The 23477-nt window shown below is 48.7% G+C and overlaps 1 protein-coding gene across 1 annotated transcript in view; it reads left to right on the top strand.

Annotated features, from left to right (window-relative positions):
- Nucleotides 1-23477, top strand: part of OTOG (otogelin) — a 93175-nt gene that overhangs the window by 14041 nt on the left and 55657 nt on the right. The window contains exons 15-24 of the mRNA XM_058546078.1: nucleotides 160-305; nucleotides 5744-5876; nucleotides 6850-7027; nucleotides 8716-8840; nucleotides 9701-9913; nucleotides 11229-11421; nucleotides 12296-12370; nucleotides 12649-12692; nucleotides 14435-14588; nucleotides 22271-22378. Of these exons, the coding sequence (XP_058402061.1) occupies nucleotides 160-305; nucleotides 5744-5876; nucleotides 6850-7027; nucleotides 8716-8840; nucleotides 9701-9913; nucleotides 11229-11421; nucleotides 12296-12370; nucleotides 12649-12692; nucleotides 14435-14588; nucleotides 22271-22378 (1369 nt within the window). The remainder of the gene's footprint in view (nucleotides 1-159; nucleotides 306-5743; nucleotides 5877-6849; nucleotides 7028-8715; nucleotides 8841-9700; nucleotides 9914-11228; nucleotides 11422-12295; nucleotides 12371-12648; nucleotides 12693-14434; nucleotides 14589-22270; nucleotides 22379-23477) is intronic.

A 23477-nucleotide genomic window follows, 5' to 3' on the forward strand; every position in this document is an offset into this window, starting at 1 on the left:
TCCCCAGTGACCAGGAGTCCCAAAGGGAAGCAGGGCTCCCAACACTGTCCTGATTCCTGAGGACAGGGTGCTGTCTGCTCCTCGTGCTCGGAGCCCGCAGGGTGGAGGCAGTCCCCGGGGGCAGCTCCCATGGGTCAGCTGCCTTTCTCTGCCCCTCAGCTGAGTGTTCAGTGACCGGCGACATCCACTTCACGACCTTTGACGGCCGCCGGTACACCTTCCCTGCCACGTGTCAGTACATCCTGGCCAAGAGCCGCTCCTCAGGCACCTTCACGGTGACACTGCAGAACGCCCCATGTGGCCTGGTAAGGACTGGGGACCCCAGTCCCAATCTAGCCAGCTCCCCGTGCCCTCTGCCCCTAGAGAGGCTAGGGGACTTAGGGCGGGGCCCCAGGTCTTTCCACAGCCCACTCACCTCTCTGTCTATTCTTTCTGGGCAGAGCCAGGGGGCAGAAGACCAGGTTCTGGCCCTAGAACATCTGCTGAGAGTCACTTCCCTTTCCTGGGCCTCAGTGTTTAAAAAAATCTCTAAAATAGGTCTAATTCAACTTAATCTTCTCTGCTTCCTTGGACTGTGCCTTCAACATCTCTGTATTCATTCATTCAGCAAACACTGAACATCTATTTGTGCCAGAAGGTGTGTTGGGTCTTGGAGATGAATTAGCCCTGGCTATGCCCTCCTCGGCCTTATAGTTTAGTGGGTGAGGCAGAAAAATGACCCCATAACCCAGTATGTTATAGGAGCTGTGACAATGTGGAGAGTACTGGTGGATCTCCATAGAGGAACTTTTCCTTGTTATTTTCCCCGGGTGTCAGGTGGGAGGAAGGAGTGGATCAGGAAAGGCTTCCTGGAGGAGGTGACCCCTGAGCTGTGTCAGCCACTTGTCAACATAACTGAGAAAATGACCACCTTGCGAGTCTGGTGTAGATGTGGGTTTGTTTGTCTCTCAATGGTGACTGCATTGTCTCTGAGCTGACCATGCTGAGCTGCCTCATGAGCCCTGGTCTGGGCTGCACTCAAGCTCCTCCCTGCACAACAGAGCAGGGTTTCACCCCCATAGCCAGAGCCGCCATCCCCCATCCCACCTCCCTACTGGCCTTCTCCAGCTGCCAGTGCTGAGGTCCCTCAGTGGGAGCTGACATCACCTGGAGGTGCCCCTCCCTGGCCCTGGGGACCCGGGCTGAGCATGGACGAGATGGGGGGCTGGGCTTTCTTCCTCTTTAGGCCTGAATGACCCCCTCCCCCCTCTCTGCCAGAGAATGGCCTGGCCCTGCCCTTGGCTGCTCTCTGAGTCAGGAGGATACGTGGCCTCAAAGTCGGGTCACTCCCATCACATCCTGAGGGTGGCAAAAGAAAAGGCAAAGCAGACAGACAGCCCTGCTAGGCTCCTTCCCACTCACGGTGTTCTCAGTCTTAGAATGCCTGAGGGCTGTGGGACCTCGGGGGTCCCTTACTCAGCCTGCTCTGTTCCTGATGGCAGCCGCCCAGCCTCGGCCTAAGGCAACCTGCACACTGCTGGACAGCGCCTCTCGATAGCACATTCTTCTTACCGTGAGCCAGGTCTCCTCCTTGTGACTTCATCCACGCTGATGAACCGATGGACGGACGGCTTTGTGCCAGCCCTGTGGGGGGCACGGTGAGGGTTATGCAGATGAATCAGACCCCGGTCCTAGCCTCCAGGAGCTCACAGCCTGATAGGGGAGGTCAGTCATGTCCTCAGGTCGGTTGCTTCAGTATGGGATACAACATGATCAGTGCCGTAAGTGGGGAGATCTGTGGTGGAAGAAATATTCCTACAGGTCAGAAGAAGGGCTCAGGGAAAGCCTCATGGCAGAGGTAGCATTTGAGCTGAATGACCTAAAAAGTAGGCCTAAAAAGATACATAGAAATAAGATATGTGTGTTTGAGGATAGGGAGGAAGGGCAATCCAGGAGGATTAGATCATATGAGAAAAGCAGTGAGGTTGGAATGTTCTAGAATGCATTAAGGCAGATGAAGAAGGACTGTTGCTGGGAAAATGGGGAGTGTGTAGGAGACAAGAGGAAGAGACAAAGATCAAGCTGTGCCTTTAATCCTGGGTGAACAGAATGGGGTGGGTGGGGACATTAACAGAGAGGATGATGATGATAAAATATTTCACAGTGCTTTGAACTTTGACTAATCGCTTTTGCATACAACATCTAGTTTAAGGTTCAAAATACCTTCACATAGTAGTCGTCATTATTCTCCCCATTTTAGATATGACGAGACAGGTCCACAGAGCTTAGGGCGTTCCTGACACCCACAGCCAGCAGGGGGCGGAGCTGAGCCGGACCCAAGGTTGGATGTTGTCCGGAATGCCTGTCACAGCCTCTTAAGACACCCACCCCAGAATCAGTGTAGTGTTTACAGCCTTCAAAGTTTTCTTAAGTAGCCTTTATTTTTTAGAACAGCTTTAGATTTTACAGAAAAATGCAAAGGTAGTACATAGAGTTCCCGTATACCCCACACCCAGTTGCCCCTGTTATTAACATCATACATGAGTATGGTACATTTGTTTCAAATAGTAAACCAATATTGATACATTATCATTGACTAAAGTCCATACTTTATTCAGATTTTCTTAGTTTTTTAACCTAAGGTCATTTTTCTCTGCCAGGACTCCACATTACATTGGGTCATCGTGTCTCCTTAGGCTCTTCTTGGCTGTTACAGTTCCTCAGACTTTATTTACGATGACCTTAAAAGTTTTAAAGAGTACTGGTCAGGTATTTTGTAGAATGCCCCTCTGTTGGAATGTGTATGATGTTTTCCTCATAGTTAGAGTAGGGTTATGGTTTTTTGGGAGGACTATCAGAGGTAAAGTGACATTTTCATTGTATCTTATCAAGGGTACATACAAGCAACACAGTTTACTACTGTTGATGTTGATGTTGACCTTGGTCATCTGGCTGAGGTGGTGTTTGTCAGGTTTCTCCACTGTAAAATTACTCCTTTTTCCCCCTTCCAGACTATTCTCTTTGAAAGGTAGTCACTATCTTCAGCCCACACTTAAAGAGTGGGGAGTTATGCTCCTTCTCCTCGAAGGCAGAGAATCTACATAAATTGTTTGAAATTTTTCTGCATAGATTTGTCTTTTCTCCCTCATGTATTTTTTCAGTCATTTATTTATATCAGCACGGACTTATGGATATTTATTTTATACTTGAGTAATAATCCAATACTTCTTTATTTATTTTGTTACTCGAATTGTTCCAGCTTGGCCATTGGGCAGTCTTTAATTGGCTCCTGTGTCCCTCTGACATACCCCCATCATGTGTGTGTGTGTGTGTACTTTTTCACTTTGTGGCCCTACAAGATGCACCAGGCTCATCTTGCGTATTTCCTGTCCCATTCCTAGAATCAGCCATTTCTGCAAAAATATCACCAGGCTCTCTTGGTTCCTTTTATTGGAGAATAGAATTAGAAACCAAGATCTGGAGCACTAGTTGTCCTCATTGCTACCTGGGTATCACTTCTTTAGGCCCTCTCAACTGGCAAAGGAAATATATGTGTAAACCATGTATATCCTTATATAACCAATGTATATACACATAAATATTTCTATGAGTATCCCTCTGTATCTGTATGTGTTAAACACGAGTTCATGTTCCATCTCTAATCCATTACCACGTGGGTCATTCTAGCCTCCTCTCCTTGCTTCTCTATAAACACTCATTCAAACAGTGAGAAGTCTGGCTTCCACCCTCTGCCATCCATTTATCTAATTGTTCAATTCCAGTATATGTGTATAGGAGTATCAGAATTATTAACCCATATCTCCATGGGAAATAACTTTATCAACTAGAGTACAGTGGTTATGCACAGTTTAACTCCACTTATTTCCAAAGTTGCTTAGGTGAACACCTTTCCCTGCACCCCTTTCAGTGAGGTTGTTTCATATATTTGTAATACAGTTAGATTCTTTTGTCACAGTCTACATTCCACACTGGGATCCCCTGACATCCTACAAGATTTTTTTAAAATTACATACATTAGGGTTCATTCTTTATGCTGTGAAGTTCTGTGGGCTTTGACAAATGCAACCTCTAAAGTATTTCATGCTCATATTCTTATCTGCATCAAACCAGATGGGACCAACCAAGTATTGTTATATCTCTGTTTTGTAGAGGAGAGAACTGAGGTTTGGAAAAGTTAAGTGAGTTCTTTAGGGTCTCATAGCTTTCAGTGACATCGGAACTTGAACCCAAGACTTGGACTGAAGGGTGCAGGCTTTCTTCCTGCACCAGTGACATGTCCAGAGGGGACCAGAGGATGAGTGAGCTTGACAAAGAAGATGGTGTTTTAGACAAAATGATTTTGAGCTGTTTCAGGGATTTTCTGTCCCCTTGGGCAGGAACTTGGGAGGAAGGTCGTAGCTTGTTGCACAATGTCTTTCTGAAAAGTTTCAAGCCCTGGTCATTTCATTTCACTGCCTGATTGTATCCCATTCCTGTTACATTTTCTCTAGCTGTCTTTGGACTTAGGATAAAGTCCAAAAATATTACAAAGCTCTGCCTAAGCTGCCCCCTAACTACCTCTTGAACTTTATCTTAAACCACTTTGCCCAGTGGGCTCTGGCCCCTCTGGTCTTCTTTGATGTCCTTGAATGCATTCAGTGCCTTCCCGTGTCAGAAATTTTTGTACAAGCTTGTCCCTCTGCCTGGATGTCTCCCTTCTCCCCTTCTCCCTTGGCCCAGCCAGCTTCTATGCACCCTTCAGATCTCAGCTCAAATGTCCCTTTTTCCCCATGCCTCTGATCTGCACAATGGGGTTGTTAGTAGTACTTATTGAATAGAATTGCTGTGAGGATTAAGTGAGTAAGTATATATAAAAAGATTAGAACAGTGCCTGAACATAGTAACTCTACTAGAGTTAGCTGTTATTATTATAAATTGTAGTATTATTGAGTTTTATAATTGTTATGATTATTTTGACATTATTATTATCTTTCCCTAGGATGGTCTTTCCTACCTCTGTAGACTAAGTCTGGCTCCTTCGCTATATGCTTTCCTAGCACCTTATACCTGTTTGCAGTGCTGATCACAATAATAATTAAATAACCAACTTTGAAATTACTTATTTAATGTCTGTGTCCCACATGAATACATATTCTCCATATTCTCCAATACATGTTCTACATAGGGCAGGGACTATATATCTGTCATGTCATCACTGTATGATTGTATGGATGTCTTCCTGTGGAAGGGAGGTTTCAATGGGCCCACTGTGTACCACCCATTTCAGAGATGAGAACCTGAGGCCCAGAGAATATTAGCTCATTTCCTGCCTGCCTCTGAGTGGAGCGTGATACTCTGCAGGATGCAACACATGGAAAGAGCTGTATAAACACCCATAAATGGATGAAATTAAAGTCCTGGATTGCAGTCAAGTGGGGAGGCCAGTGTTTCCGAGGCTAGCCCCTGCCATCCAGGGTCCATCTCTGCTCTGCATCATAGACAGCCTGAGACTTGACTCTCATTTTTATTTGCATTATGCCAGCTCTGCCACTAAACTTCTCCGGTCTGAGCCTCTGCCTTCCCATTCCTCAGACAAGGGCATTTGGTTAGAGGACCCCTAATGTCCTTCGGGGTTCTGTCACTGTGAGGAGCCTGCCCCTGGCCTCAAACGGCACTAGACTCCCTGTTCCTGGAGGGCTCTGTCGGGACCAGCAGGACAGACAGACTAACTCCGCCCTATTGGCCTTCCTCTCTCTCTCTCCAGAACCAGGATGGAGTTTGTGTCCAGTCAGTGTCAGTGATTCTGCATCAGGACCCTCGGAGGCAGGTGACCCTGACCCAAGCAGGGGATGTCCTTCTGTTTGACCAGTACAAGGTCACCCCACCCTACACAGACGGTAAGGCTTTGGTGGATGACAGCTAGCTGGGAGCTGGCTGCCCAGGCCTCTTCCTCCAGGTTCCTCTAGCCAGAGGAACAGCCACATCGGCAAGAGCTCACATTGCAGTACTAGGTGAATCAGGCCAGCGGGCACCTTGGTCCTAGGAACATGGCCTCCGGACTTGTAAAATGGTCTTTGTCCCCACCCCCACATGACAATAGGCTTCATAGCAGTATGATGGCGTCTCCTAACGTTAGGATATGAATGGAGCTGTTTTCCATCCCTACTCTCACTATTTATTAATTACTTATTATTCTGTCTGATTCCACAAGGGATTTGTGGTAGATTGTAGGAAGCACATCTAACAAAAATGGCAAAACCATTAAGAAATAAAATAGCACCAGAGAAAAATAAAAAGAAAAAAAAGAACATGGGCTCAAGATTGAGAGGAAGGGGGATGCAAGGGGTATATAGAGGCCAAAGGAATGCAAGCCGCAAAAGGTGTAAAATTCGCTACAATTGCAAAAGGTGTAAAATTCGCTACAATTGAATCTAAAATTTAAAATTGCTACAATTGAATGTAAATCATATTGTGAGCTTCTTGATGGCCGTTGTGAAAAGAATGCCAGTTGCAGAATTCTCCTTTGCTGGAGAAAGAAACATAGTTCCTTAGGGAAGCAAAGCTTTAATTGGCACCTGATGCTAAAAAAAAAAAAAAATCTCAGCCGGGGCTGCCTGGGTTCTGATTTCATTTATACTCATTATATATTCATTTCATTATACATTCATTTCATTATCCCTGGGTCCTGATATCATCATTGAACAGGATTTCCTCATGGATCCCCAAACCGACCCCCTGGCAGGGCTTCACCGTGTGTGAAGATGGGTCTGGGTGGGTATGGAGGTAGGAGGGGGGCACGCAGGCGGAATCGGCGGGTGGGGTGCCTATTGGCCGAACTTCCTCCACCCCCTGTCCCGGTTCTGTGCCCAGACGCCTTTGAGATCCGGAGGCTGTCCTCAGTGTTCCTGCGGGTGAGGACCAACGTAGGTGTGCGGGTGCTCTACGACCGGGAAGGACTGCGGCTCTACCTGCAGGTGGACCAGCGGTGGGTGGAGGACACCGTGGGCCTCTGTGGCACCTTCAACGGCAACACGCAGGACGACTTCCTGTACGTGCCCCTGCCCCAGAACGGCAAGGAGGGGGGAGGTGGGCACCTTAGGGTCGAGTATCCAGAGGCACTGCCTAAAAGGATCATTCCCAAACTCCCATGGGCTCTTGCTGTGCCCGACATGCACCATTGATTATTTATTCCTCTACTTTTAAGTTTAAGTATGTTTCTTTAAGGCATTGTTCACAGTCTTCTCTGTGCAGAAGACAGCTGGGGAGCTTGTTAAAATGCTGATTCCTGGGTCCTACCCCTCAAGAATCTGATTTAGGCTGGGCCCCAAGAGTCTAATTTTTAATAAGCACCACTGGGGTTCTAGTATATGAGGTCTGTGGACCACACCTTGAGAGTGGGGTCTTAAACTGGGGGCCTCAAGCTGGGTCTGGTCTGGCTCATGGTGCTGCTTGTTTTAATCGACTGTGAACACCTTTGGATGAGTGTAAGCCGCCAATGAGCAATGATGCCCCAAATCCTGCTTTCTGTCCCACTGGGCCAGGCCAACCCATGTAGCTTTCCTGCCTGGTGCCTGAGTTTTGCACCCTGTGACCCTCCGGATATTCAGGGGAAGGCTGTTCCCCATGGACTGACAGAGGGTTGAGAGAATGGCTACCTGGGCATGGACACAGTTTAGGAACTTGGGAGGGGACAGGAGTCTGACCTTCCAGAAAGGAGAACAAAGGGTTGATCTTGAAGGCCGCAGGTTCTGGCCAGTCCTTCAAGTTACAAAAATTAGATGATGCAGAAGGAAACACAAGAGGCTTTCTTCAGCCAGAAATGAGAATTCAGATTTGTTCAGAAAGACAAGAATGAGAAAACGCTGAGAGCTTTTCAGTGCATGTACATTTGAAAATGTAGCATTCTACTCTGTCTTGCCTGGTGGGGCTGGTGTCAGGGCAGCTGGCCAGAATGGTGGGGGCAGACCTTGGTTTAGTTTATGGGCTGCTTGCCACCCTCCTAAATGTGACCTCTGGGGGGAAATGGTGCCCTGTGTAACTGACTGCTCTCACTGCTCTGGAGCAGTAATGTGGGCGTGGTGGGTGCCAGGCAGAACCCACCCCCTGTGGATGCTGTGATCTCACCATTCCACCATCTACGCCTGGGTTTGGTGACTCTTGGAGACTGGCGATGTCTCAGAAACATGCTTCTCCCCTTTCCTGCCTTTACCGCCCCTCTGTGACTACTTCCTACCTGTTGAGAAAGGGAGGGCAAAAGAGTGTTCAGGGACTGCCTGTGGAGAAGGGAGGAGGACGTCTTAACCCAGTGAAGTTAGGTTCATGGTGTCCCTGTTTCTCTCTTTCTGACGTGAAGAGCTGGGGGTGGGTGGGGAAGGTGGGGCAGCGTGTGGCCCCAAGCCCATTTTGTGCCCCTTTGAGGCCTATTAAATGTGATGTGTGTGCATATGTGCACATCTGTAATTATATGTGTTTGAAGGTGACTGTGTAGACCTCCTTGGTTGTCTGCACGTCTGGCATATATTTGTGCTCTGTGTGTGTATGTTGAGGGTGTGTGCAAGTGGTGTATACAGGCCTATATGTGTTACATGTTTGGGTGTTACATGTACGTGTGTGCCTCTGAGGTATGTGTTCATTTTTGGGCTCTGTGTGTGTATACATGAGCACCTGGGTGTGTGCTGTATGTTCACCTGGCTCCACACGGGCAGGTGTGTGAAGGTGGCTGTGCTATGGCTGCAGGTCCCCGGTGGGTGTGCCAGAGAGCACCCCACAGCTCTTTGGTAATTCTTGGAAAACACTGTCTGCCTGCTCCCCGCTGGTCTCTGGCTCCCCACTGGACCCCTGTGGTGTACACCTGCAAGCCGGTGAGGCGGGGGGAAGGAGGACGGGGGGTGGGGTTGGTGGGACTGGTTTGAGAGAGATGGGATGGGAACTCTGGGCGTGAGGTTGCTGGTCAGATTGGGTGGGAGTGATCAGAAAAGGGGGAGCTGCAGGGAGGGGACTGGAGTTCCTTTCTGGGGAGGGCTAGGCAGACGGGAGGCCTCACGTTCTACCAGTGTCACATCTTTCACACACATTTGTACTGGCTCCCCAGTCCAAGTCCTCACAGCGGCCCCACCAGGCCCTCCCGCTTTGCCCTCCCTGTTAGCTCACCTCCTGCTCCTCTGCCCCCCACCATGCTCCAGCCCCACTGGCCTCCTTGCTGTTCCTCCTGCACAGCCAGGTCTGCTCTCCTCTCCAGGCTTTCCACTTGCTGTTCCCTCTGCCTAGAATGCTGTTCCCTTGTAAAAACATGCTTCATTCCCTTACCTCTTTCAAGTTTTTGCTCAAACATCGTCTATCCACTGAGGCCTTCCTAACCACCTGTTTTAAAATCACAGTTGCTCCTCCTGCCCCACCTCGCACTCCCTGTCCTCCTTCGTAGCCTTCTCTCTCTCCTTAGAGTCTTCACCTTCTCATTTACTGTATGAATTGTTTGGTGATGGTCTCCTCTGACCAGAATGTAAGCTCTGTGCGGACAGGGATTTCTGTCTCTTTGTTCACTCTTGTGTCTCCTTCCGTGAATATGGATTCGTGCTGGCACGAGGTGGAATGCATTGCATGAATGCATGTACACACTCCATGTGCACAATCCCCTGAGCTCTGGGAAGGCAGGAAGACGCTGCGGCCGGGGCCACCAGCAAACCAGACCCGTGCCCCCCGCCCCTGTCCTTCCTGCCTCCAGCCTCCTATGCGGTGCAGTCCTGCAGCGTGCTCACGGGGGAGCTGTTCGCGCCCTGCGCCGCCTACCTGAGCCCGGTGCCCTACTTCGAGCAGTGCCGCCGGGACGCCTGCCGCTGCGGGCAGCCCTGCCTGTGCGCCACGCTGGCCCACTACGCCCGCCTGTGCCGGCGCCACGGGCTCCCCGTGGACTTCCGCACCCGCCTGCCCGCCTGCGGTGAGCGCCCGGCTCTGCGCCCAGGCCAGGGCTGCAGGAGGGGCCCAAGCTCCAGACCTGAGAGTCCGCCTACCCCTCAGCTCTCCCCTGGGACTGCCCAGTCTCCTCCAGCCTCGCACCCCCAACTGCTTCTCCTCCGGTGCTCTCCACCTCTGCCGAGGGCCGCCATCCCCGTCACCCAGGCCTGACACCTGGGACATGTGACACGACTGCTTCTCTCTTACCCTCTCCTTCAGTCCATCTCCGAGTCCTGCTACCCCCAGATTCACCGGCTTCTCGCCATCTCCATGGCCACCCCCCTAGTCAGAGCTACCTAATGGGCTTCCCTACAGCCTCTTCTCGCTGCAGCCAGTGAGCTTTCTGAGGATCCCCACCCCCACCCTGGGCCACACCCCTCCCCACATCTTAGTTGTCTCTGTACCCCCAGCCCAAGCACAGGGCCCCACTCTCAGGAAGCTTTTAGCAAGTGTTTGTTAGATAAATGGTGTGTGTCCCTGGCAAGGCCATGCCCCTCTCTGAGTCGAAGTTTCTCCAGAGGTGATTGGACAGGCCCAGTGGTTCTTAACCCTGGCTGCACATTAGACTCACCATGGGGACTTTTAAAAAACGTCCATATCTGGGTCACGTCCAGTATCAATGAAAACAGCATATCTGGCCGTGGGGGCCGGGCATCAGCGTCTTTGAAAGCTCCTAGGTGGCTTTGATGCGCAGCCTGAGTGAGCACAGCTGAGCTTGACAGTCTCGGGATCTGCTGGCTCTCACAGGGTGTGGGAGACCCCAGGGGAGTCGGTGGGGGTGGCCAGATGAGAAAGGGGCAGCCCTGAGTCTGGACAGAAGGCCCGAGAGGCTGCTAGATGGGGTACAGTTGATCTTCACAGCCCATGTGTGTCATAGCCGTGGAAGTGAGAGGGGCAGAGGTGTGTGTGTAATACACACCTATGCATGTGCGAGTGTCTATGTGTGAGTGATGGGGTGGGTGTAGGGCTGTCAGGGGGCAGTGACCTCCGCCCCTCCCCCAATATCACTACATAAGAGGAATGCCCTGCAGAGTAAAAAAACACTGATGGCAGGGGCTAGGCTGAACTTGGGAGGTGGGGCCCACCCCTGCCACTCTGCCATTCTGGTTTAGTGGGGACAGTGGGACACTAGAGTCAGACCTGGGTTCAAAGCCCAACTCTTACCTTAACCTGCTGTGTGACCTTGGGCAGGTGTTTTGAGCTCTCTGGTTCTCACTTCTCCTTATCAGGATGATGACCCCACCCCACATGGTTGTGGGGACGAGGGAGACAAAGCATAGTTCCATTTCCCACTACAGCACTGTCCTGTGAGGCTACCAAGGAGTATAGCCCCTGTGTGGCCCTGTGTGGACAAACCTGCCAGGACCTGGCCAGCCCTGAGGCCTGTGGGGTTGATGGTGGCCGTGACCTCAGTGGGGATGAGTGTGTGGAGGGCTGTGGCTGCCCACCCGACACTTATCTGGATACCCAGGCTAACCTCTGTGTCCCCAGGTAAGTGGGCGGGCTTGACCCCCGTGTCAGGGGGGGAGGAGGCTAGGGGTCTCCAGGGCCTCTGAGACTGGGGACCCTGCCTGGGCCTCTCATGTCCCTAATTCAGCTCACGATCGCCGGGCAGACCTTGGTGGGTGGGCACGCTCCCTCCTCTGGACCCCACTCCCAGGCCTCTTTCCTCAGTTCTGGCTCTTCAGGCCACTGCAGCCGGCTTTCCCACAAGACAGAACAACCCCAGAGAGCCAAGATGGTCTCTCGCCTCATCTCTCCTCTTCTGCCATAAATATTTATTGACCTCCCACTGTGTTCCAGACACATCTAGGCCCTGGGAATTCAGCAACAAACAAAACAGAATCCTGTCCTCACGGAGCTCACATTCTAGGTGGAGAGACAGATAATAAGCAATAAACAGACAGAGGGGTCTGGTGGCGACAAGAGCTATAAAGCCAACTAGAGCAGAGCGAGAACAGGGAGCCCTGGGAGCCGGGAGATGTAGGGCTGTTACTGTTATGTCACGTGAGGTGAGCATGGAAGGAAGGCCTTTCCCATGAGGTGACATCTGAGCAGAGACCTGAGGGAAGTGAGGGAAGAGTGCTCCAGGCAGAGGGGACGGGACAGCCCTGAGGCCAGGCTGTAGGTGTGTCCTTGTCCAGCCAGGGTGGATGGCCCTCAAATCTGGGACCCAGCCCCAACCTCTGTCCCCGGTGCCAGGCTGGCTTCCTCCCTCCCTGGAGAAGTGTCACATGTCACAATAGACTCCATTACTTCTCTCTGTGTCCTTATGCCCCTGACTGGCTGAGGGGGTCCCTGTCTTTGGCAGTCCCCGCCCCAGCTCCTGAGTCGGCTCACCTTTCTCTGTTCCCGGGTTTTATAGGAACCAGTGCTCCTGTCACTTCCAAGGAGTGGACTATCCCCCTGGAGATAGCGATATCCCGTCCCTGGGCCACTGGTGAGCTCCCTAGGTAGCAACTTTGTTGTCCTCTCTCTAAGTGGAAGTTGTTGACTGAAGAAAATACAGCAGAGCAGATCTTTCCATGAAGCGACAGCCACCTCTCGCTCTGTGTGGGGCCCAGGGACGGAAGTGGGGGTATTTGTCCGACCCCTGCAGCGATCTGAGTGCAGGGACTCGGGGTCTCCGGGTCCTGCAGTAACTGGGGTTCCATGTCTGGGCTCTGCAGTGACTGGCTCCGCTAACCCCACTGCCTCTCTGTCTCTCTCTCTCTGCAGCCACTGCAGAGGTGGAGTCCTGAGCTGTGATGGCAGAGCCCCAGGTAAGGGTGGCTGGAAGAGCAGGGGTTCTTCTGGGGCCTCCCCGATGGTAGTGGGGATATGGAGAGGAGGGGGGGAGCTCAAGGACGGATCAGGACGGGAGAGCCCACCCCACACCTTGCCTCACACTGAGCCTTCTGTATTCCTTGCTTTCTTGGGGAAGGCTCCAGCTTGGATGGTGGCATCCGGAAATCCCGCCCCAGCCTCAGCCCCACCTTCACGGCTGTCCCTCCTGCTTCTTGAGGAGAGGCCGAGACTGTCTCCCGCTGGGGCAACCAGCTAGGGTGTCTGGACAGTCGGTTGGCCTCCCCTGAGTCCTGGATTTCCTTGGTCTGAGCCGTCACGTGTCTACTGAGGCTGACTCTCTGCCCGGCCCAGTGCTGGACAGGGGGGTCATGGAGATAGGGAGAACAGGCTGGGCCTTTGGGACTCTCCCAGGCAATAGAGATGAGAGTGGGGCGGCATGGTGGTGGGTCAGCCTGTGAGGGGCTTGGAGGAGGTGGAGCAGAGGGCTGGAGACTTCAGGAAGGTCCTCCTGGGGCGGAGGAGGCCAGTAAGGACGGGTATTGGCACAGAGGGGATCAGAGGATAATCATATGGCAGGTGACAAAGAGCAGGGCCTCTGGAGTCACGCAACCCTGGGTTCGAATCCTGCCCAGCACTCACTAGCTCTGCAGCCCTGGGTAACTCACTTTACCTCTCTCTCTGAGCCTTCATTTCCTCTTGTGTATATAACTGAGATTCCTACGTTCTCCCTATGATTCATGTATATTCCTGAAGGTGGTTTTCTCTTTGTAGCTTCTGGCTTCAGATTTCTGCCTCCTTGAGACTTGCATTCCATCCCCTGTGGCTATTCCTTTCTCTCTGCTCTGTCCCCAGCTGGGCATGGAACTCAGCTCCTTGTATTGATTTCCCTGAAAAAACCTCACTCATACAAGTGTGAGTGTGCACTGCCGACTTGACTGAAGGCTCTGAGAAAGAGAGAGAGCCAGAGAGTGAGAGAGAGAAAGAAAGGGTTTAGCTCGTAGAAATACAGTTGTCCCCTCTTATCTGCGGTTTCGTTACCCCTGGACGGCAAAACCACGGATGAGGGAAGCAAAACCGTTGATGGGGTGGACTACTGTAGGGTTTGGTATTATTGGTGGTTTCAGGCATCCACTGGGGGTCTTGGAACATACCCCCCGTGGATAGTGGGGGACTACTGTGTAGGTGATGGGAAATTGACTTCCCTGTTGTTAAGTCTTCGGGCCACCCTGCCACACTCATGGCTATACTTTCTAGGTCCTCTCTTGGTCCCTCTGGGGCACTTCCTCTCACTTTGTTGTGCCTTTTGAAAGCAGAAGTGGCTTCTCTCCACTGTGTGGGAAAATGGGGGATAGTAATCCGTCACAGAGTTGTTGCAGGATTGAATAAGCAAATGCATGTGCAGTGCCAGGAACAGTACGTGGTGGACAGGACATGTTCAGTAATAGGTACTGGTAGTGGTGGTGGTGGTCCTGCTGTGTGACAGCACACATCCCTCCTGCCCACTGTGATGTGCATCTGGGAACCCAAGGAATGCCTCAGGAGCAGCTGGGCATGAGACAGCATCAGGGCCGCATCTCTCCCTGCCTCCCCCAGATGCTGGGTCCCCAGGTTGTCCTGGCCGCCCCTGCTGCCCAGGAGCCTGCCCCCAGGCCCGGGTGTTCCAAGCATCTTGCTGAGTGTCCCGGCTCTTTCCAGCACCCATCCCTTCCTCTTCCAGCTGCTGCTTGCCCAGCGGGCCAGGTCTTCGTGAACTGCAGTGACCAGCACACTGACCCCGAGCTGAGCAGAGAGAGGACATGTGAGCAGCAGCTGCTGAACCTGAGCGTGCCAGCCCGTGGCCCTTGCCTCTCAGGATGTGCCTGTCCCCAAGGGTATGTATCCATGTCGCCACAGTCTCCCACTCCTGAAGGCTGGCAGAACCAGGGACCACCAGGTGGAGTGAGGGGCAGGGAAACCTCACACAGCCTTGCAGGGAGGCACTAGCCCAGGGCTCGCCGGTGACAACGCAGTGGCCAGCGAGAAATCTGAGCAAGAGCAGGGGCGTGGGGAGCCAACCTGGAGAGGATTCCACCTGGCTCTGCCTTACCAACTTGTGACCTTGGACAGGGAAGGGGCCTGGCTCAGTTTTTCATCTGTAAAATGGGAATAATAATAATCATAATACTTACCACTTCAACGGGTTGTTGTGAGGATTAAACGAGATGCTGAAGTGGAAGCACTGAGTAGGGTGTCTGGCGTAATCTAGAGGTCTAACGGGTTGAAGACCATGTTTCAGCTCTCAATGTGCAAAATTCTGACCAGGTGAAAGGCTGGTGCCCCTGTAATACTCGAAAAAGAAAGGCCTCAGCCAGCAGAAGTAGTCTCCCTCCCGCGTGCCTGGCACCACCATTGAAGCTGTGAGATCTGCGTAAGCTGAGTTTGGTGGGGTGCCTCGTGGGTGCTCTGTATGCCAAGGTGGCGGCAGGGGCCCGGTGCCCTGCTCTGCCACTTCTCATTCCTGATGCAGTCTTGCTTCAGGTCTGGGCTGAGAATATAGTGGGCACCTCTTCCCATGACTTGGCAGCACTGGGCTGTGACCCTCAGCCTGTGCAGAGACCAGTGGTCAGCTGGGAATCCTGGCATAAGCCTGGCAGCCAAGAGAAGTGAGATGAGGGTCAGGGCTTCTAGAGTGGGAAGAGGAGGGCATAGATCTTTACTATTTATAAAACACGTTAATATTATTATCTCCTTCAATCTCAAAGCATCCCTGGGAGAAAGGAGGGGAGGATCATTATTCCCATTTTGCAGATGAAGAAAATGAGGCCAGGGGCAAGGTGGAGGGAAGCGGTCTGCCCAAGGAGCCATTAATCAAGCCCAACTCTGCTCGCTCCCAACCCTGCCCTCTGGCCAGAGCGTCTGGCTCCGTGAGGCCCAGGGTCTGGTCCCCTGCACAGAGGTCATGATGTGGGTAATGAGCCTGGCTCTTCCTAGGCAAGGGTATCCACAGGAGACTCCTGTGAGGTCTTGAGAACTTGCACAGGATCCTTCGCCCAACTGGCAGGGTACAGACACCGCCTGCTGCCACTCGGGCCCCAGAGGAGCTTGTGAGGAGTGTCTTGCATTGAAGGCCTCTTGTGGCACCATCTTTGTGTGCATAAGCCTGCCTCTCGGCCTGAGGACAGGGAGGGCCAGGGCCTCTGGAGTCAGGAACTGAGGGCCCCTCACTGCCAAGCATGATGGCAAGGCCACAGAGGCAAGGTGGAACTGGGAGAGGTGGAGTCAGCTGGGAGAGCTGGGCTGGGTTGTCCCAGTGACTCTGTGTGCCCCCTCTGAGCGTGTCCTCATTTATAAAATGAGGGCTGATGGCACCCTCCCAGAGGGGCTGCGGAGGATCCAGCGAGATCCCTCTCAGGAAAGTGGTTTGGTATCTAAGTGTCTAAGTCTCTAAGACTGTACTCCTCAAATGTTAATGTGCGCACAAACATCCACCTGAGACTCTGCGCTGCTAACAAGCTCCTGGGAGATGCTGATGCTGTTGGTCTGGGGACCACACTTTGAGGAGCAAGATTCTAAAGCACTGCCAGACATTAGGGGTTAGTTCAACTCAGAAGATCTCGAAGCTGGAGGGGATTCCTTTTTCAGTCCCCAGGCTCCAAAGGCTCGAACGGGCTGGGTGACCTTTGACAAGTGACAAGGCCACTGGGCATCAGTTTTTTCTGTCAGGCCCTGCTGGCTGTTTGCAGGACCAGTCCGAATGGGCAGTTCCTGAATCTTCCTCCTATGTTCCAGGCCTTTCAAAGTTCAGTCCAGGCCCTGGCACTGTGCCAAGAGCATCCACCATCCAAGAGCTGGTGGGATGAGGGAGGTCAGGCCCCTAGCCCAGTCACCTTAGTGTTTGTCACTAGCTATGTGATGTCAGACAAGTCACTTAATTTTTCTGAGCTCATCTGTGAATTAAGGGTAGTAACACCCACTGTGTAGGGTTCCAGTGAGATTTAACTGAGACCATGGCTGCAGGGAGCCGAGCACTGTGTAGTAAGTGCTCTGTAAAGACTGTTCCTTCCCCTTCTTACTGTTGAGCCCTTATCACCTCCTGGGGTATCTGCCCTGGTGGCTCGTGTGCTGTGTCAAATGCCCTGTGAGGAGCTTACACACGTTCCACAGGGGCTTGTCAAAGGGAAATTGTTACAGTAAACTTGTAAAGGAGAGGCAGGAGTTTCCTACCATCCTGGAACGTCCTCTTGGGAGCTGGGATAGGGCTCCCAATGATGCCCAGGCGCTGTCCTAACAACGCTGCCCGGGACCTCTGGGCCCCTGGGCCCCATGCCCCTCTCCATAGTGTTTCTAGAAATCTCTGGGTGCTGTGTACTGCTCCAAAGGACCCTGGGTCACTGCAGGGGTCTGGGGCATTCTGTGCCATTCCAAATTTCTTTGCATCTGGGTGCTGAGCCAAGGGCCCTGGGGCCAGTAGGAAGTGTAGCACAGTACTTTGAGCACAGACTCTGGAGTCATGCTTGAATCCTGATTCCACCACTTCCTGGGTGACTTAGTTAATTTCCCTGAGTCTCAGTTTGCTCATCTGTAAAATGGCACAGAGTAAGCTCTCTATGTGAGTAGACAGCATTGTCCTCCTTCATTTGGATCCTATGCATTTGCAAATGCCCCTTGACGGGGCCGTGGAATGACAGGGTCCCTTAACAGGTAAGAAGAGGGTGCTCCACAGGTTGAGGGCACCTTGAGGACAGAGACCAAAGCTCCTCTCTGCATGCTTCTCTCTGTGGGGGGCACACAGCAGGTGCTCAGGGATGCAGGCAGGCCTGCAAAGGGCCAGGAGGGAGCAGTGGATGGTGGGCAGCAGGGACAACCCCTCAGGAAGGGGTGAGAGACAGGGCCTGGGGTTGAAGGTGAAAGGTAGTGAGCCAGCCCATCACTGATATCTGGTGCAATTATGGGGAAAGGAGGGACAAGAAACCAATATTTATTGTGCATCTGCTAGGCACTGGGCAGTGTGCCCAGGTCTATAATTAAATTCTCATAATGCCCTTGAGAGGAAGGTGTCATTATCCCCGTTTTACGCATGAAAAAACAAAGGTTTAGAAAGGTTACGTGGCTTCAGGGAAAACATAGTGGATTAAGCACATGCTTTTTTTTGTCTGCTTCCTCCCACAACTGCAATGAAATGTTGGTAATGGAGTTAAAAAAAGCATAAATCCCAAGGGACAAAGAGCAGGAGTGGGGGTGACAGTGGCATGAGATGGGTCAATAGTTTTTGAAGAAGAAACGAGGATGGATGTGTAGAGACTGACCTTGCTGAGCAGAAGGTGACAGCTGATGCTTGCAGAGGAGAAGGTCAAGGAGAAACAACCTACGTTGTGTTGACAGCTTCAGGAACAGGAGGCTCCAGGCATCTCAGAAGATGAGGTGGTGGGAGGGAGACAGGAGGATGAGTTGCAGGTTTGTATAGGAGCAGTTAATCCCCCAGATTCCCTCCCAGCTCCCTGGGGTCACTCAACTGCCCTAGCCCCATTCTGCGGGAGAAAGGTGGTAAGAGTTTCTAGGGAAACAGAATCAGAGACTTTGATCTTGGGGCACCAGGAGGGATGAGATGCAGAATGAAAACAGGGAGATGAAGTGACAGCCTACGGGACCCGCCCTCTTCCCCATGTTGGTTCCCAGGATGGTGACATTGAAGCCTTTGCCTCCCAGGCCAGAGACGAAAGAGGATTCTTCTCTTGAAAATTGGCTGGGCCAGGAGAAAAAAAACTATAGAAATTGGTATTTTGGGGGTTCCCCAATAAAATTTGGGCCCTCCTTAAATATGGAATTTCCAATCAGCTTCTGGTGCCTCACTGGTTTTTTTTGTTTTTCCTTTTTTAATTTTTTAAAAGTGAGGCATAATTTATATACAGTAAAACGCACAGATTCTAAGTATACCGTTTGCTAAGCTTTGACAAATTTATACCCTCTTGTAACCGATACCCCCATCAAGATATAGAACGCTTCTAGCACCCCAAAAAAACCTCTCTCATGCCCTGTGTCTTTTCCCAGGCTGTTTCTGCCCCACCCCCTCCCCTGTAGTTCTTAATTTCGGCATAGACGTTCTCTGCCTGTTCTGGAAATTCGTGAAAATACAGTCATACAGTATCTGCCCTTTGATGTCTGCCTTCTTTTCCTTAGCATATGTTTTTGAGGTTGACCCACATTGTGACATTTTCCAGTAGTTTGTTTCTTTTTATTGTTCAGTAATATTCCATTGTCTGTATATACAATAGTTCATTTATCCATTAAGTGTTGATGGATATTTGGGTTGTTTCCTGTTTGGGACTATTTTGAATAAGGCTATTATGTTTTTCTCTTGGGTGGGTCCCAAGGTAGATTATGTTAAGAAACTGCCAAACTATTTCCCAAAGCATTTGTACAGTTTCACACTCTCACTGCATGAGAGTTCTGACTGCTCCACATCCTCACTAACACTCAGTGTTTTCATTTTTGTTATTTTAATGAGAACGTAGTCATATCTCATTATGGTTTTAATTTATATTTCCCTAATGACTAACGATGAGTACTTTTTCATTTGCTTTTTGGCATTTGCTTTTTGGCCGTCTATATATCATCCTTTGTGAAGTGTCTGTTCAAGTATTTTTCCCATTTTTTATTTGGTTGATTTTTTTTTTATTGAATTGTAGAAGTTCGTTATATATTCTGGATGCAAGTTTTTTGTCAAATATATGTACAGTAAATATTTTCTCCCAGTCTGTGGTTTGCCTATTTGCTTAATGTGTTTTAATATGTCTAAAAATTTCTGATGAGCAGAAGTTTTAAATTTTGATGATGTCTAGTTTATCATTTTTTTTTTCTTTATGACTAGGGTTTTCCAGCTCCAAGGATGCAAAGACATTCTCCTGTGGAGATATTTCCTCTAGGAGCTTTACAATTTTAGCTTTTATAATTGAGTCTGTAGTCTCTCCAAAATTATTATATTTTGTATATGTTGTAAAATATACACTTTATTTTTTTCTGATCAATATCCAGTAATTCTAGTCCCATTTTAATAAAATACTTTCCTTTCTTTATTGAATTACTTTGACACCTTTGTAAAAAACCAATTGACTGTGTAAATGTGGATCTATTTGAGGACTGTCTATTCTGTTCCATTGATCTATATCTTTAGGCCAATATCACACTGTCTTGATTTCTGAAGCTTTACACGTCTTGAATCAGAAAGAGTAGTGCTCCAACTTTGTTCTTTTTCAAAGATTTTTGGCACTTCTTTGCATTTCCATGTAAATTTGGGATCAGCTTGTCAATTTCTACAAAAAGGCCTATGGAATTTTGATTGGGATTGTGTTCAATCTATAAATCAGTTTGGGGAGAACTGACATCTTCACATAATGAGTCCTCCAATCTACGATATGGTGTTATTGCTCCATTGACCAGGTATCCTTTAATTTCTCTCAGTGGTGTTTCATAGTCTTCACATAAAGGTTTTGCCCCTTTGTCATTGAATTTATTGATAGATATTTGATGTTTTTGTTGTCCATCTCATCTAAATTGTCAAATTTATTTTCTTAATATTGTACATAATATTCTCTTATTTTCCTTTTAATATCTGTACAATCTGCAGTGATGTCTCCTCTTTGTTCCTGATATTGGTAATTTGAGTGTTTTCTCCTTTTTTACTATTTGGTCTAGCCAGGGGTTTGTCAATTTTATTGATCTTTTCAAGGAACCAACTTCTGATTTTGTTGATTTTCTCTATTGTTTCTCTGTTTTCTATTTCACTGATTTCTGGTCTTTATTGTTTCCTTCTTTGGATTTAATTTGCTCTTATATTTCTAGTTTGGATCTTTGATTGTATTCTTTTATTATTTTCTAATATAAGCATGTTAACACTATAAATTTCCCTGTAAGCACTGCTTTAGCTGCACTCTACAAATTTTGGTAGGATGTGTTTCCATTATTCTTATTGTAATATTTTCTAATTTCCTTTGACCTGTGGGTTATTTAGAAATGTTACTAAATTTTGAAATATTTGGAGATTTTCCTTATATCTGTTTGTTCCTGATTTCTAATTTAATTTCATTGCGATTAGACAATATACTTTGTATGATTTAAAGCCTTTGAAATTTATTGAGTGTATGGTCCAGAATATAGTTGTCTTGGTGAACTTCCTATGTGTGCTTGAAAATAATGTGCATTCTGCTGTTATTAGGTACAGTGTTATTTAATTGTCAATTAGGTTGAGAGCAGTGGTAGAGTCATTCATATCTTTTACATCTTCGATGACTTTTTTGCCTATTTGTTCTATCAGTAATGGAGAAGCATGTTGAAATCTCCAACTATAATCGTGGGTTTGTCTCTTTTTCCTTTTAGCTCTGTGAGCTTTTGCTTGTGTTTTTTGAAGTTTTGTTATTTGGTGCATTTAGGATTGTTATGCTCTCTTGATAAATTGACTCTTATTATGAAATCTCCCTCTTTATTGCTGTTACTGCTACTTGCCTTGAAGTCTGCTCTGCCTGGTGTTAACATAGCCACTCCATTTTTCTTATGACTGGTGTTTGCCTGGTATCTTTTCCCATCATTTTACTTTTAACTTATCTGTGCCTTTATATTTCAATTGTGTCTTTTGTAAAAAGAATATAGTTGGGTCTTGCTTTTTTAGCTGATGTTACGGTTTCCCCCTTTGAAAATTGGAGGGTTTACGCATTTGCATTTAGTGTAATTGGGTTGGATTTAATATTACTATCTCGTTATTTGTTATCTGTTTATCCTATTTGTTTTTTCTTCTTTTCTTCCTTCTTTTGGGTTATTTTTTAGTATTATATTTTGTTTCCTTTATTTCATTTTAACTATATATCTTGGTATTTTTATCTTTTGTGGTTTTTCTAGAGATTATGGCATGTATCTTTCATTTATCACAGTCTACCATGAAATAATATTTTACCACTTTATTTCATTTACTCCCTTCTTGTCCTCTGTACCATTATTGTCATACATTTTACTTCTACATATTTTATAAACCCCACAATTCACTTACGTTAATCTTGCTCTAAATGCTCAGTTATCTCTTAAAGAAGTTAAGAAATATATATTTTTTATATCTACCAACATATTTTCCATTTTGGGAGCTCTTCATTCCTTCACGTGGATCCAAGTTTCCATCTTCCTGAAAATCTCCCTTTAACGTTTCTTTCTGTGCAAGTCTGCTGATTTCTCTGTGGGCAGCCTGGGTAGGAGGGTCAATGCCATGTCCATGATCTGTTCATTAGTATGCAGCACGTGCCTCAGGGGCAGCTGGCGTCCAACCTGGTCACTGGGGATGTGTCTGGTAGAGCTGAGCCTTGCTTCCTGAGGGGTGGCAGAGACTTCTGAGCTGGGCCAAGTCTGTCTCTGTTTACAGTTACCAAGGTACCTCTGAACTCCATTGGGCAGCAGCAGGATGGTAGTTGGTACATGGTCAATCTCTTCTAGGGTAAAGGCTAGGGTATCCTGCGTCCGTGGATGCAGGCCCCTCCACGGATGGCAAATATGGGAAAGGTGCTGTCCTGACCACCCCCTTGCTGTGTCCCTACAGCCTACTCAGACACGGGGATGCATGTTTCCTGCCAGAGGAGTGCCCATGCACCTGGAAGGGGAAGGAGTATTTCCCTGGGGACCAGGTCATGTCTCCCTGCCATACCTGGTAAGTGAGAGCCTCATCCAGGCTCTGCTGTTTGCTGGGGGTGAGGATGGATATGGGAGGCAGGATCATAAGCACAGTCTAGCATTCCCCCTTCCACCATGTTCATATTCATGTTCTGTGTTTGTGCGTTATGTAGGGGCTTGTCTACATATACAAGTGTATGCATAGAAAGAATTTTGGGGCGTGTTTTTTGTGAGTATTTACGTGAATGTGAATTTGTTCAGACATGTATATGAGTATGTGTACATGCACATTTGTAACCATGACGATGTATTTGCATATTTATATGAACATGTAAGTGTGGGCACAAATTGAAAATGCGTAGACTGCATATGTGAATGCACCTGCACATGCATGTAGATGAATAGGTGGCCATTTACAAACCTGAATATCTTAGTGAGTACATACAGTTATGAATTTGTGTATGTACACAGGTGTGTTCATATATATTTGTGTGCATATGCATTCGTTGAGTATGTAGGGACATGTATGTGCAAAGTGTGTGAATGTGTGCATGCATTGGGTATCCATATTTGTATTTACATGTGAGTGAGCATGTACAATCATATGCTGCATAATAGTGTTTCGGTCAACAACGGACTGCATATATGATGGTGGTCCCATAAGATTAGTACCACAGATTCTAGGTCTGCAGTAGGCTATACCATCTAGGTTTGTGAAAGTACACTTTATGATGTTCGCACAATGACGAAATCACCCGATGACGCATTTCTTAAAACATATCCCAGTCACTAAGCTATGCATGACAGTATGTATAAATGTGCGTTTGTGTTTTCCTATGAATATAGACATGCCTATATATGAAAGTAAGAGAGTGTGTATGTGACTATATTTGCACACTGTATGTATATTAATGTAAATATACATGTGAGACTGTGTGCACCTGGATTGGATTCTATGGAAACAGACTTGGGGCCAGTTCTGTAGGGCCTAGAAGTGGATCGAGACTCAGCCTGCTAAACGGGCTTCTGCTGCTGGGCCCAGCTCACATTAACTCGCCTTCCAAAGGCTTGGTTTCTAGAGGTGTCTGTGGTGATTCTTTTTTAAGCAACTTATTTTCCCACTCTCCACCTGTCCT

Source organism: Diceros bicornis, chromosome 7 (assembly GCF_020826845.1).
Source record: "Diceros bicornis minor isolate mBicDic1 chromosome 7, mDicBic1.mat.cur, whole genome shotgun sequence".
In the NCBI taxonomy this organism is placed as follows: domain Eukaryota; kingdom Metazoa; phylum Chordata; class Mammalia; order Perissodactyla; family Rhinocerotidae; genus Diceros; species Diceros bicornis.